At 43.9% G+C, this 15,862-nt stretch overlaps 1 protein-coding gene across 1 annotated transcript; it reads left to right on the top strand.

The window, feature by feature from the left end:
- The first annotated feature begins 3,040 nt into the window (after positions 1-3,040).
- On the top strand, positions 3,041-14,513 carry LOC122921008. The gene is made up of 2 exons (XM_044270876.1): positions 3,041-3,084; positions 10,779-14,513. The coding sequence occupies exon 2, from the start codon at positions 10,786-10,788 to the stop codon at positions 14,215-14,217; it is 3,432 nt and encodes a 1,143-aa protein (XP_044126811.1). The 5' UTR covers positions 3,041-3,084; positions 10,779-10,785; the 3' UTR covers positions 14,218-14,513.
- The last annotated feature ends 1,349 nt before the right edge of the window (positions 14,514-15,862 follow it).

Here is a 15,862-nt window from a genome sequence, read left to right as displayed (position 1 = left end):
CTATGCCCATCAGCGAATACCTTAGGGTGTCTACTTTCCGAAATGGGGTCATTTGTGGGGGTTTTCTACTGTTTGGGCATTGTAGAACCTCAGGAATCATGACAGGTGCTCAGAAAGTCAGAGCTGCTTCAAAAAGCGGAAATTCACATTTTTGTACCATAGTTTGTAAACGCTATAACTTTTACCCAAACCATTTTTTTTTTTTGCCCAAACATTTTTTTTTTAATCAAAGACATGTAGAACAATAAATTCAGCGAAAAATTTATATATGGATGTCGTTTTTTTTGCAAAATTTTACAGCTGAAAGTGAAAAATGTCATTTTTTTGCAAAAAAATCGTTACATTTTGATTAATAACAAAAAAGTAAAAATGTCAGCAGCAATGAAATACCACCAAATGAAAGCTCTATTAGTGAGAAGAAAAGGAGGTAAAATTCATTTGGGTGGTAAGTTGCATGACCGAGCGATAAACGGGGAAAATGGTGTAGTGCAGAAGTGTAAAAAGTGGCCTGGTCATTAAGGGGGTTTCAGCTAGCGGGGTTGAAGTGGTTAAAGTGGTTGCCCCACAAAAAATATTCTGCCATTTTTAAACCAGCACCTGGATCTGAATACTTTTGTAATTGCACTGAGCTATTCAATAAAATGTATCTGTATAGTGCACCTTAATTTCTTAGTCCAGCTCACTAAGATGGCCGCACATGCTGTTTCATCCTTCAACTGCCTCCTGAACTGTGATAGGTGGAGCATGGACACACCCCCTTTGCTGCAGCAGAAAGGACACGCCCCTTGAGCTGTCAGCCTGAAGAGAATCTAGCAGAGCAATGAATGGGAAGATCTCTGGATCCATGTGAGGTACAGGGCTGGTTCTTGCTTCGTTAGTGAGAGATTGTCATGCACTATATGATGCCTGATTTTAATTTTTTACATTATTCATAATAATGTAAAATGAATAATATAAAATTTAAAATAATAAATATTTGCAATGATTCCAGTTTGGAAAAAAAACTTTTTCAGCACTATCCTCCACATTCTGCATGTCTATTTACTCATCATGAGTTACGTCCTCCAGCAGCACCTTGTCTTCTAGGACGGGCATGCTCAGTCTGTGGCTGCCTTTTCTATGGAGGTTCTCTTTCTCATGTGCGGGGAGAGCACAATCTCATCCTGTGCAGGACACAGAGCCCGGCGCTCATTTCCCCGGAGCAGAGCTGCTTATGTGGTGTAATATGTCGGCTGTGAGATGCACTTGGAGCACGATGATAGATCCGGCTCCTCTGCATTGTTATCCCCCTAAGTCTGAATCTACAAAAACTACTATATTTATTGATGATTCTTAAAACCTAATGCCCAAACTATGTTTAGAGTATATTACCAATCAATTACTTAGAGATAAACAACAGATAATACAAAGATAGTTACCAATCAACTTATATTGTTTTTTATTGTCTACCTTAGTCACCCATTTACCCTACTTTATTATATACCATATACCCCTCAACCATTTGGTTTATCTTACTTGTTCTATATCTCAAAATATCTAGATTTTGCCACTTCAATTGTGGCTTGGTTATTTTTGGACATGTTATGTATAGACCCTGTATATTCACCCTCTGAGGAACCCATATAGCTGGGGGAAATGCGTTGGTTTTTATCTATAGGGGGTCTTTTTCCCTCATTTCATTGTCAGGATTACTGAGGGAATAGCCTAGGTACGAGGACAGAGAGTCTCCACCATTGGGATTCATCTTTGGGCTCCGGGATACGATAGGGTCACATGTAGGGAAAGTCTCTCCCTCCCCTGGAACCCCGAGCCGGTCCTATATATACACTAGAACTATCTTGGTATGATCTGTTGGTTATCTCTAAGTAATTGATTGGTAATATACTCTAAACATAGTTTGGGCATCAGGTTTTAGGAATCTTTTTTGTAGATTCAGATTTTGATTTACTAAGACTCATATCTTTCAGAATACTTGATGTTTATGTAAATGGTTCTCCCCCTAAGGCCTGGTTAACTGCGGATTTCCGTGTGGGCAATCTGCGGCATTGTACAGTCCCAGCAAGGTGGAAAAGGTGCGGCATTGCAGATTTTAAATCCGCAGCATGTCAATTTATACAGCGGATTTAACCCTTTGCAATGGAGAAGGTGAAATTGACGGCTTTACCGCGGTAAAAACCACACGTAATACAACCGTAGACACCTCCATCATATCTGGTGGCCAGATGATCCAAAGAGTCTACAGCACGGTGATCGAGGTGTCCGTATACACTGCAGAACCCCACCCCCGCATGTTCACTGTGGGGCACATTTTTAAGCTGTCTGCGCTGCCTTGTGATAAATTAGGCGCATCGGTGGCGATCCTTCCGCCTGTAGTTTTTTTGCGAACATTTACGCCTCTTTCCAGCTATAAATGTCAGTAAATTTGCCAGGGCTGGGGCCCCCCCCCATCCAACTGCTAGACACCGGGCTGTACAACTAAAAAATAAAATAAAAAGGGGACTTGCGACTATTTTACTCCTAAAATAGTCACAAGTCCCTTAGTAATGTGCCCCTGTATGTCTGTACCCCGGGGGCTCCTGATTCTGCCTCTCATCTCCCAGGGCAGGGGAATCAGCAGGATGGAAAGGGTTAACCTTCCAGGGGATGTAATAACAGAACACTCCTACAGGGGGCAGAGTACAGGTGCTAGGGGCTTGTGGGAAGTGCAGGGACAGTGAGGCTCAGCAGGAGTAAAGAACCGGGACCCCGACTAACAGAAATTTAGTGTTCAGTATGTAAAGCGGTTTTCCTGCGTCTTTCCCCTTTTTTTAAGGACCCGTCTCCCAGGCTCTTCCCCGCCCTCCCTGTTTACATGCGACACTTCAGCACTTTCTGGTCTTTTCCCCCCTTTGGCCGCCCTGGGTTCTCCCGCAGGACAGGACCGCTTCCTTCCGAGCATCTTGTACTCTACGCAGGCGCAGTACAGAGAAGCTGAAGCGGAGAACAAGAGCGAGTGACGTCACGGGTACCACGCCCCTCCCTGTGCAGCCGGAAGAGAAGGGCTCCGTGCAAGAACGGGACATCACAGGAAGTCAATAGCGACGGGTAAATGGCGCAATATAGATAAAGAGAAGTATTTTATGCAGTTTTTGTGTGAGATTTACGCCAGTTTTCTTAGAACATATCTTTAAGAGGATAAATAGAGTTCTGAAAAAGTCTGGTTGTGATATAACTCACACTATTACAGGGTGCCTTTTTGGTTAACTAGGGTGCCCTGACATTTTAGGGTGGGGGTATATAAGGACAGGACTACAACTTCCAGCATGTAAAGGCAGTTATGGAATATCAGAGGGAGTATAAGAGGAGAGGACTACTACTCCCAGAATTTCCAAGACGTTATTACGAGATGTCAGAGGGTATTTCAAGGAGGGAGTATAACAGGAGAGGACTACAACTCCCAGCACGTCACAGGGGCTCTATACCGGAAAATAACTGATCAGTTTTATCCCCATGCATTCTGAATGGAGAGCGATCTGTTCAGTATGTCTTCAGTTCAGTCTTTTTGCCTTTTCAGGACGGAGATAATACCGCAGCATGCTACGGTTTTATCTCTGTCCAAAATTCCCGAATGCATGCCAGCATTTTTTCTAATTGAAATGCATTAATGCCGGATCCAGAAAAACGGATCTAGAATTCCAGCTTGCTCATGCTCAAGACCGCAAAAAATGTTAAAAAAAATAACTGCAGGATCCGTTTTTCCGGATGACACTGGAAGGATGGATCCGGCATTTCAATGCAATTGTCATACGGATCAGGATCCTGATCCGTCTGACAAATGCCATCAGTTTGCGTCCGTATTGGCGCAAATGTGAAAGTGCCCTAAGCCAGTAGAATGCTATTGTGTGTTAAAGGAGTTGTGCCTGCAGTATATCAATATGAGATCAGCGGGGGTCCGACACCCGGCAACGAACAATTGTTTGAGGAGATGGTGGCGATCCATGCCGAGAGCTGCTTCCTCTTCATTGCACTACGCGTTGTCGCCACGTTAGCGGAGGTGTACTGTAACAAGTGAATGGATTCAGTACTTGTAACTACACTGCGCTTCAGAGATGACCGGCAGGGTAATGAAGAGGAAATGGTCTTGCATGGAGCGCCACCTCCTCTTCAAGCAGCTGATTGGCAGGGGTGCTGGGTGTCCCCTGAAGATCAGATATTGACGACTTATCCTGAGTATAGGTCGTCAGTAAATACTGCCTGCACAACCCCTTTAAAACAGGCGTGGATGTGCAGGACTTCTATGAAACATCAGTGCGGTGTTATCTATTCATTGAAATAGTGTCCTGATGTTCAAAAGAGCAGCTAAACTGATAAGGGGCATGGAGGTTTGGGGTGGGCACAGGCACCGCATAACTCGTCTGCCCGGTAGCCTAGCGCCAAAGGTCCTCCTCTGCTATCCTGCTGCAAGGCCTCCTCCTGTGTCATATAGAAGGCGTGCACCCCCATCTCTTTGTGCAGAATTTCTGTTAGACAGTCCGCACCTGTGTGTAGGTACTATTAACCCCTTCCCGATCACCACGGTATATGTACGGCGAAAATTGGGTCTTTAAAGATGGTGCCTCCTCGCGTGCGCCATAGCTGCAGGGTTTCTACTGTTTTAAATAGCAGACACCCAGGGCTAATGTCTGCGATCAGGGTTAATGCCAATTTCAGACATTTAACCCCTCAGATGCCGTGGTGAAATGTGACCACGTCATTTGAGAGTGGAAAACCCAGGAGCATTGCACTATCTGGTCCTGAACAGCTACCCTGTGCTGCAACCTGCTACTTGGTGCTTGGGGGATGCTATTGCTATTGCAGTAGTAGTTCCTATGAAGCCCTGCAGGTGACAGGGCTTCATGGGAACACAGCAAATCGGCAATGAATCGCAAAGCCAATATGTGTGGGAGAAGCAATCTAATAATTGCTTCTTATAGTCACCTAGGGTGACGTAAATTTTTTTTTTCGAAAATATAAATAAAATAAAAATTCAAATCACCCCCTTTCCCCATAATTAAAATAAAAATAAACAACAAAAAATGCCCAAACTATTAAAATGTAAATGTATTTATTCCGTACGGTGAACATCATGACGAAAAAAAAAAATCTAAATCACCATTTTTTTGTCGCTTCATCTCCCCCAAAAAATGTGTAATAAAAAGTGTTCAGTCATACACAATCTACAATGGTATCAATAAAAATGACAGATTGCGCTGCAAAAAATTACCCCCCACACAGCGCCATAGATGTAACTATCAAAAAAGTTATGGGATTCAGAATATGTCAATGGAAAGAAAAAAAAGTTTTTTTGTTCCTGTTTATTTTTTTCAGAATTAAAACACAATATAAAGTATATAAATGGGGTATCATTGTGATTGTAATGACCCGGAGAATTAAGGTAACGGGTCACTTTTTCCGCACAGGGAATGCTGTAAAAATGAAACCCATAAAGCTGTGGCAGAATTGATGTTTTTTTTTCCAATTACACCCTATTTGGATTTTTTCTAGCTTTTCCTTACATTGTATGCAATATTAAATGGTGACTTTAGAAAATAGAACTTGTGAACATAAAAATAAAAACGTTATAGATCCGGGAAGGTAGGAATTTAAAAAAAGAAATGCAGAAACTCTGGGGCTAAAAAGGTTAAAGGGCAAGCATACATGTTCACAATCTGCACCAGCCAATAGCTGTACTTCTGTGCTTACTTAAGGCACCTTTCCTTGTGAAATTGTGCCTGAGCAATAGGTTCCTCTATCTTGCTTAGGTCCTGCAAAGGGGCGATAAACAGTTTGCCTGTGTACCGATTCCTGGATTCTGAATCTCTGTCACCTGAGCTGACCCTTGCCTGTTTACCTTCCTGATCCGTACCACCTGGTCTGGACTGTTAAATGGATTTAAACAAACTTTGCCCGCCCTAACCTTGACCTGTTATTGACTACTAGTTTGCCTGATCCCTCTGTGCCATGCACTGGTGTCTTTTACCCCTGTGGGTCAGCAGCCAACCACACAGAGACTATTCCAAGAGGTAGCGGCCTAGAGCGTTAACGGCTGTGAAGACCAAAGGCCCAGTATAGTCGTTAAAGGGTGAAAACCAGGGAGCCACCCAAATAATACCCTTAGGTTTAGCCTTAAGCCAAATCCGTTGTTTGGCACAGTGGTTCCACAGCCATTGTCTGTAAATATTGTGAGGAAAAAGACTGAGAGAATTAAAATCATTTAGTCTTGAGAAGAGACCTGTAAAGGAATGACCCAGGCTTTTGCCAGGGGTATGTGTTGCTAGTTTATGCTGCCTTTAGGTTAGGGCAGCAGAAAACAGGCTGATTCCCTTTAACCTCTTCTTGCCACCAATATTTAGAGCATTCCATGACCACATTGTGTATTTCTACCATTAAACAGTCTGCTGCCTCTGAGCTTTCCTAGGCCTCCTGCCCCTGGGCTTGACCTGTTGCCCCTGCCCAGAACAGGCTTGGCCTCCTGATGCCGCCCACGAGCAGGGCCACAGAATGGAGCAACCGATGCGGACAGCACACAGCGAGCTGTTCGCATCTTTTGCTGCCCCATTGAAGTGAATGGGTCCGCATCTGAGCTGCAAAAAATGCGGCTCGCATGCGGACCAAAACAACGGTCGTGTGCATGTAGCCTAAGTTGGATGAAACCAGCAAAATCCTTGTCATTGTGCCAAGTCTGTGGGGATCCTTGTTTATCCTTTGGACCCAGGTTGGCCTCAGTCATGGACTGCATGTTTTGGTTCAAGAGGTTTTTTTTATTGGCTAGTCTTCAGTGGAGAGGTAGAAAAATTAATAAAGCCTCATCTTTCTCAGCAATTTACTTAGTTGTAATTGTATTGCTCACTGCTTTGATGTTTCCTCTAGTCCCATGACCCCTTCCACTCCAAAATATGGTCCTGTTCTACTGCCATCACGTCCACTGCCTTCCTTTTCTGTATTTTGATCAGGAGAGTTTCAGAGCATGTCACCACCTTACTGATTTGCATGGGTGGTCAGTAGGCAGTACTGGAATCCTTCCCTCTAGTCCTAGCTATTGGTCCTCTGTAAAGTGCACATGTGCCATGACTTTGGAAGGAATTCAGACTTCCCATTTAAATCAGTAAGGTGGTAATGCGCTCTGAAACCCTCTGGACCGAAAAACACAAGAGGAACGCAAAGGACACAACGTTGATGGAAGGACCATGTTATGGAGTGGATTGGATCATGTATCTCTAGATTTGTACTCTATTCACAATTCCACCTAACGTTAAAGGGGTTGTCTCACTTCAGCAAATAGCATTTTTTATGTAGACAAGGTTAATACAAGACATCTTACTAATGTATTGTTATTATCCGTATTGCTTCCTTGGCTGGCTGGATTAATTTTTCCATCACATTATACACTGCTCGTCTCCATGTTTACAAACACACTGAAATCCAGCAGCGGTGGTCGTGCTTGCACCCTTTTTTTCCCATTATGCCATTCGCTGTATTGGAAAATTATTTTTATATTTTAATAGTACGGGCGTTTTCGGTCACAGTGATACTAGTGCTGCAGCAAACGATTATCGAGAATTCTACCGATTATTTTTATGAATAATCGAGTACTCTAATAAGAAATAAATATTTAATTGACTGTTTTCCTTCATAAAAACTCATTAGACCCCCTGCCATCAGTCCCCAACACCCTTTGTTCCCCCCTGTGTGATCAGCCCAAGTGCTTCAGTTCCACCCAATGCCATCAGCTCCTTTCCCCCCAGTGCCATCGGCTCTACTATTCCTCAGTGCCATCAACTCCGTTCCTCCAGTGCCTTCAGCTCTCCTCCACCCCCAGTGCCTTCAGCTCCACTCCCCCAGTGCCTTCAGCTTCCTCCCACCCCAGTGCCCTCAGCTCTCCACTCCCCCAGTGCCCTCAGCTCTCCACTCCCCCAGTGCCCTCAGCTCTCCACTCCCCCAGTGCCCTCAGCTCTCCACTCCCCCAGTGCCCTCAGCTCTCCACTCCCCCAGTGCCCTCAGCTCTCCACTCCCCCAGTGCCCTCAGCTCTCCACTCCCCCAGTGCCCTCAGCTTTCCACTCCCCCAGTGCCCTCAGCTTTCCACTCCCCCAGTGCCCTCAGCTTTCCACTCCCCCAGTGCCCTCAGCTTTCCACTCCCCCAGTGCCCTCAGCTCTCCACTCCCCCAGTGCCCTCAGCTCTCCACTCCCCCAGTGCCCTCAGCTCTCCACTCCCCCAGTGCCTTCAGCTCTCCACTCCCCCAGTGCCTTCAGCTCTCCACTCCCCCAGTGCCTTCAGCTCTCCACTCCCCCAGTGCCTTCAGCTCTCCACTCCCCCAGTGCCTTCAGCTCTCCACTCCCCCAGTGCCATCAGCTCTCCACTCCCCCAGTGCCATCAGCTCTCCACTCCCCCAGTGCCATCAGCTCTCCACTCCCCCAGTGCCTTCAGCTCTCCACTCCCCCAGTGCCTTCAGCTCTCCACTCCCCCAGTGCCTTCAGCTCTCCACTCCCCCAGTGCCTTCAGCTCTCCACTCCCCCAGTGCCTTCAGCTCTCCACTCCCCCAGCGGTGGTCGTGCTTGCACCCTTTTTTCCATTATGCCATTCACTGTATTGGAAAATTATTTTTATATTTTAATAGTACGGGCGTTTTTGTTCACAGTGATACTAGTGCTGCAGCAAAATAATCGAGTACTCTAATAAGAAAAAAATATTTAATTGACTGTTTTCCTTCATAAAAACTCATCAGACCCCTGCCATCAGTCCCCAACACCCTTTGTTTTCCCCTGTGTGATCAGCCCAAGTGCTTCAGTTCCCCACAATGGGATCAGCTCCGTTCCCCCCCAGTGCCATCAGCTCTACTATCCCCCAGTGCCATCAGCTTCCCCCCCTGTGCCATCAGCTCCGTTCCTCCAGTGCCTTCAGCTCTCCTCCACCCCAGTGCCTTCAGCTCTCCTTCCCCAGTGCCATCAGCTCTCTCCACTCCCCCAGTGCCATCAGCTCTCTCCACTCCCCCAGTGCCATCAGCTCTCTCCACTCCCCCAGTGCCATCAGCTCTCTCCACTCCCCCAGTGCCATCAGCTCTCTCCACTCCCCCAGTGCCATCAGCTCTCTCCACTCCCCCAGTGCCATCAGCTTTATCCACTCCCCCAGTGCCATCAGCTCTCTCCACTCCCCCAGTGCCATCATGGTTATAAGGGAAAATAATAGCATTCTTAATACAGAATGCTTAGTAAAATGTTGCTTAAGGGATTAAAAAATAATAAAAATTAACTCACCTCATCCATTTGAACGCGCAGCCGACATCGTCTTCTTTCTTCTTCTTTGAGGACCTGCAAAAGGACCTTTGACGTAATCGCCCTTACCACGTGGTGAGCGCGGTGACGTCAGCGCAGGTCCTGCTGAATGAAGATAGAAGGTCCTTCTATCTTCATTCAGCAGGACCTGTGCTGACGTCACCACGCTCACGACGTGGTAAGCACGATTACGTCATCAAAGATCCTTTTGCAGGTCCTCAAAGAAGACGATGCCAGCTGCGCGTTCAAATGGATGAGGTGAGTTAATTTTTATTATTTTTTAATCCCTTAAGCAACATTTTACTAAGCATTCTGTATCAAGAATGCTATTATTTTCCTTTATAATCATGTTATAAGAGAAAATAATACAGTAAATTGACTTTAAAGAGGACCTTTCACTAATATAGAAACTAAAAACTAACTATACCTGTGGGCAGAGCGGCGCCCAGGGGTTCCCCTGCACTTACTAGTATGCCTGGGCGCCGCTCCGTTCGCCCGGTATAGGCTCCGGTGTCTCAGCTCCGTCTGTTGTATTGGACTGATTTTTTTGTAGGAGGCGTGTCCCTTGCTGCAGTGCTGGCCAATCGCAGTGCACAGCTCATAGCCAGGCTATGAGCTGTGCGCTGCGATTGGCCAGCACTGCAGCAAGGGACACGCCTCCTACAAAAAAATCAGTCCAATACAACAGACGGAGCTGAGACACCGGAGCATATACCGGGCGAACGGAGCGGCGCCCAGGCATACTAGTAAGTGCAGGGGGACCCCTGGGCGCCGCTCTGCCCACAGGTATAGTTAGTTTTTAGTTTCTATATTAGTGAAAGGTCCTCTTTAATCAATTTACTAACATCATCTTCTAGCAACCATTCGTGAAAATCGCACCGCATCCACTCTTGCTTGCGGAGGCTTGTGATTTTCACAAAAAATAAATAACCCATTTCTATGGGGCCTGCGTTGCGTGAAAAACGCAGAATATAGAACATGCTGCGATTTTCACTCAACGCACAAGTGATGCGTGAAAATCACCGCTCATCTGTACAGCCCTATTGACGTGAATGAGTCCAGATTCAGTGCGGGTGCAATGCGTTCACCTCACGCATTGCACCCGTGCGGAATACTCTGCCGTGTGAAAAGGGGCCTAAATGCTAAATATTTAGATGTAATAAGATATACATGATTTTGCAGCTGCTGTTGGCCAGTTCTCCACTTCCTAGCTTCATGCTCAACTTGTAGAAAATGGATTGGACCGCATGTTTAGTGTATTGGAGTCATGTCACCGCTACATCCAGTGATTGCCTGAGCAAGCAGTGCAAGACATTTCCTGGAAGTGGACGGGAGATGGAACCAGAGCAGAGGCAGAACAGCAGCATTGGAGCAAAATGATTTTTTTTTAAAATATAATGAAACCCCTGAAAACACCTTTAAGCAAATAAACATATAATGCACTACAAACGTTTATAAGTAATTTTTTATTTATTTATTTTTAATGTAGGGTCATTATGCCGAGCTGTGTTGTACGTGGTTGTATTTACAAATGGAAGAAAGGTGATCGTGCTGTAATGCTTCATGGTTTTCCAAAGGAACCTGAAAAAATCAAACTTTGGCTGTATCAGACTGGACAATATGGTACCGACCTTGACAAAATGGTTGAAAAGGTATATCTAGGAAAAGTATATGACACATACAGAATGTGTTCATTGCATTTCTCAAATGACAGTTACTACTATGACCGTGATCGGAAACTTTTAAGGAAGGATGCTGTTCCTACTATTTTTATTACAAAAACACCTGGTGTTATTCAGAAAACATTCAGCTCTGGTAAAATACGCACACGTTGGATTCCGGTTCCAGTTCCTTCTAAACCATCCTCAGAAATCACCATCAGGCAAGTGACTTTAATTCCTTTATTTCCTCAAGCATGCAGAACTAGTGAACAGTCTAATTCAAACAGCTCATCATCACTAACTGTTCAACCATCTGCAACCACTACACGTGAGGACACGAAAATACATTCTGCCTTATCTGGTGTAAGTCAGCAGCCATCTATATCAAGACCTTCTACCTCATCCATTTTGGAAGTACCAGTGTCCTTATCATCGTGTGCTCCATCTGCTATTTCAAAATTTACAGTATCATCCCATGGCGGTGAACTTGTACCGCTACCCACTGCTAAGTTACAGCAAAGTACTTTAGCCCCTGTCACGATTCTGGAAAAAACGCCCTCTTCTTTTCTCTCAAATTCCAACTTGCCTTTGAATACCCAGCTCAGACCAGAAGCTACATGCTCAAGGACCACCACAACTGCTTGTCCACTAATATCCTTATCTTCAACATCAACTGGAAAAAATTGTGCATCGAGGTCTGACTCTTCCAACAAATCTCAGACTGCTCCACCGATCAGTATTCCTTTGTCTGTTGTTAGTGCAACACAGCCGTGCTCCATGACAGTTCTTCCAGTTTCTGGAACAGTGTCCTCTGTGACACAGAAGCCACCAACATCTGGTTTGCTACAAAAAAAAAACTCTCTATCTGTTGTCCATATTCCACTTAAAACATCTTCTTCACAATCTGTAATCCCTGGTTGTCAGCCGCCATCAAAGAAAAGAAAGCTGGAGGAAGATATTGTTTTCTTGGAGAACAGTGCTGCGTCCTGTGTATTACCTAGCAATTGTATGAGCCAAACCTCTAATACAGGTAATCTTTATTTTATATCAAGCAGCACCCCATTGGTTCAGCCATCTTGTCAGATTCAGAAGCCTTTAATGGTTGACATAGGTGTCAACACGGATTACTTCATAAATAAAAAAAGTTGCTCCGTTGCCACTGACCCAATGCGTTGGAAAAGAAATGTACACACACAAACTAAAATATATAAAAAACATCGTAAAATTATGTGCAAATTAATACCTCCAAGAGGGCCACTTAAGGACAGTGGAAGAAACTCAACTGAATCTCTTGCCAACCCAGAATACATGGGAGTTAGTGACTGCAGTCCTTCCAGGCCAAGTGACTGTGGTGATGATATATCTGAAGTTTTGAAAACTGTTGATTTAGATTTTGTTAAAGTGGAAATCTCTTCAGATTGTGAAATGGATGTACATCAACGCCCTACTTCAGAAATCCATATCAAAGAAGAAAATGAGTCTTCTGCAGGACAAGCAGTTCTATCCTCAGGAGCTTTTAACAGTACCTGTACATTACCACATTTTGACATTAATACAATGAAGCTAGAACCCAATATAAAAACAGAAGAGGATCAATTCCCAATTTCTTGCTCCATACCAAATATCACTAATTTTGTACCACAGAATCCGAAAATTGAAAGGACTTCACCCATTCCAAGTGATCCATTTGCTCCAGGTTGGAGAAATCCAACTTCTTGGGAAACATCTGCCATACAGACTGATGATGAACTAGAGGATCTAAATGACTCCTCGTTCTATATCAATGAAATGAGTGAGGATGAAGATGAATCATTCTTACTTCCAAGTGATGCAGAAGATGAAGACGACATAAAACCTGTGTTCCAGGACTTGGATTCACCAGTGGAGAATCCTGTTGAAGAAGAAAAGTATATTGTTTTTGAATCCTGTCTGAAAAAGCTGATAATGATGATCCCGTGTAGGTCAGAAACAAAGTGTATGTCACCACTTACACAATACAGAAAAGAAACCATTGGATCCTATTTGTCTATACAAGTTCGTTGCAGATCTGGTCATACAAGGTTACTATGGGAAAGCCAGCCAAGACATGGATATCAACCAATGGGAAATGTTCTGTTATCTGCCGCAGTGCTATTTAGCGGTTCAAGTTTTCTAAAATCCCAACATATGTTTAAATTGCTGAATTTAAAATCAATAGACAAAACTACCTATTATAAAACTCAGTCTATGTACCTGTTTCCTACCATTAATCATCACTGGAAGGAGGAACAAAAAGCAGTCATACAAAGTGTCCAGGAAAGACCACTTTGCTTGGCAGGAGATCAGCAATTGGACAATCCCAGATTTTCTGCCAGGTTCTCTATATACTCCATGATGGATGTGGCCAGCAAGAAAATTTGTTCATTTTCAGTACAGCCAGTTATTCCACAAGTGACATTGGAGGGGCTTGAAAAAATAGGATTTCAGAAGTCTATGGGTGAGCTCCAAACTCTGAATGCTGAAGTGAAGATGATTGTTACTGACAGAAGTGTTGCTATTCAGGAACTTCTGAAGGACCATTATCCTGGTATCATTCATCAGTTAGATCTGTGGCACCTATCCAAATCAATTGGCAATGAAGTTTTAATGGCAGCCAAACATAAGGACTGTGAAATCTTATATGAATGGGTGGAAGCAATCAGGAACCATATTTGGTGGAGTTCTTGCACTTGTTGTAAAAACCCTGATATATTAATTGAAAAATGGAAATCGGTTCTTCAGCATGTCACCAATGTTCATGAGTGGGGTGGTGATAGTGACTGTAAAGCGTGTCATCATCCACCTCTCCCAGAAGAAGTGGTGAATAGTGCAAACTGGTTGGAAAAAGATTCGGCCGCCCACGAACAACTCAAAAAAATAGTTGAAAATACCAGTCTATTAAAGGACTTAAAACATCTCTCCTTCCTCTGTCACACTGGAGAGTTAGAGATCTACCATACCACTTGCCTTAAATATCGTCCAAAGACGTTACATTTCTTCCTGGACTCTATGGTAGCACGAACACAACTCGCAGCCCTTGACCACAACAGAAATGTGTTTAGAGTTAAAGAACTGGTGAAAAATGCTTCAAGTGGAAATGCATTAAGTACTATGACACAGGGATTGGACGTCTCCAAAGGTCAAAAGTCTTGGATTATCAAAACATTGTATAAACCAACCTGCCAACATTTTCTTTTTGGCATCATGAATGATGTCATAGCTCTTGTCAGAGAGGAGAAAGCATTTTAATGACCCTCTTTGAGTTTTTAAGCTTGAGAGAATTCTGAAATGACACTTTTTGCTTGTTGCTGATTGATAGATCTTTAAAGGGGATTTCCGAGATTAAAATATTGATGATCTTCTGGATAGGTCATCAGAATCAGATCTCTGAGGCTCAGCATCCCCGCTGTTGGCACTTGTGCTTGGTATTGGTAATTCACTTAAATGGGACTAAGCTGTTCCTACACCATGTGACCAATGAAGGGGATTCTGTCACCTGGATTTTGCCTATAGAGCTGTGGACACGTGCTGCTAGCACATCCGCAATATCCATTCCCCATAGCTCTTAGATTTTATTGTGTCAAAAAACAATTATATATATGTAAATGAGGCAAGTAAGGTGCCCAAGAGGCTGTTACTAACGTTTCTGGAGCTCAGCTACGCCCACTGTGAAGGACCCCAGCACCACCTGCATCCTCCGAATCTCTTCCTTGCTCCGCGACGTCATAAAGTCAGAGTGGCAATCTAGCAGCACATGTCCTCAGCTCTATAGGCAAAATCCAGGTGACAGAGTCCCTTGAATATGATGTCACTGGCCTAGGAAGAGGCAGTAGCACTTAATTGAGCACCAAACTCTCTTTAAACAGCTGATCGGCAGAAGTAATGGGTATGGGACCTGCGTCTATCTTGAGGATAGGCCATCAATATCAGAATCTTAGAAAACCCCTTTAATGTGTATTCCCAGTGCCTCAATAACCCCAAAATATTGTGTAACATTTTTAACAATTTATTTAAGACTAGATGCACTCTTGCGCCTAAGTTTTCCAGCAACATACTGGAATCTCCAGATCCAGTATATGCTGGACACCAGGGACCCACTGAATCCCATTCACTGTAATAGGTCCATTGAGTTCCTGCATGAGTGAAGACATTTTGCATGAAGCGGTATTTCATCCTGTATTTTTGCCAGAATATGTGATGGAGGCTCTTGCCGTAACCTCTGCCACAGACAGGCATGTAGCCTTCAGAAAGATGTGGATGTAACTATTCCCAGTTTTTGTTCTGGAAACAAATGAGACCTTTTCCTTGAGGTAATTGAGGATCTCTGTGATTTATTTCTAGTGATATTAGTTTCTGAAGCTTAGCACATAACAGTTTGATTCACAACTTTTTAATAAACTGAGATGTGGCTCTTTTCTTAGTTTTCACTTTATGATCAGGTAGAATGTGGCAGATCCCATATGGGGACATTTCTCATTTAGTTTGTGCCAGAAAAGTGACATTAAAAAGTTTGAAACTGTTTGTGACTTTTTACAAACCGGATTCCAAAAAAGTTGGGACACTATACAAATCGTGAATAAAAACTGAAAGCAATGATGTGGAGGTGCCAACTTCTAATATTTTATTCAGAATAGAACATAAATCACGGAACAAAAGTTTAAACTGAGAAAATGTACCATTTTAAGGGAAAAATATGTTGAATCAGAATTTCATGGTGTCAACAAATCCCAAAAAAGTTGGGACAAGGCCATTTTCACCACTGTGTGGCATCTCCCCTTCTTACAACACTCAACAGACGTCTGGGGACCGAGGAGACCAGTTTCTCAAGTTTAGAAATAGGAATGCTCTCCCATTCTTGTCTAATACAGGCCTCTAACTGTTCAATCGTCTTGGG

Source organism: Bufo gargarizans, chromosome 10 (genome assembly GCF_014858855.1).
Source record: "Bufo gargarizans isolate SCDJY-AF-19 chromosome 10, ASM1485885v1, whole genome shotgun sequence".
Lineage (NCBI taxonomy): Eukaryota > Metazoa > Chordata > Amphibia > Anura > Bufonidae > Bufo > Bufo gargarizans.
Note: the sequence above shows the minus strand (reverse complement) of the source record. Positions and strands in the feature narration are given on the sequence as shown.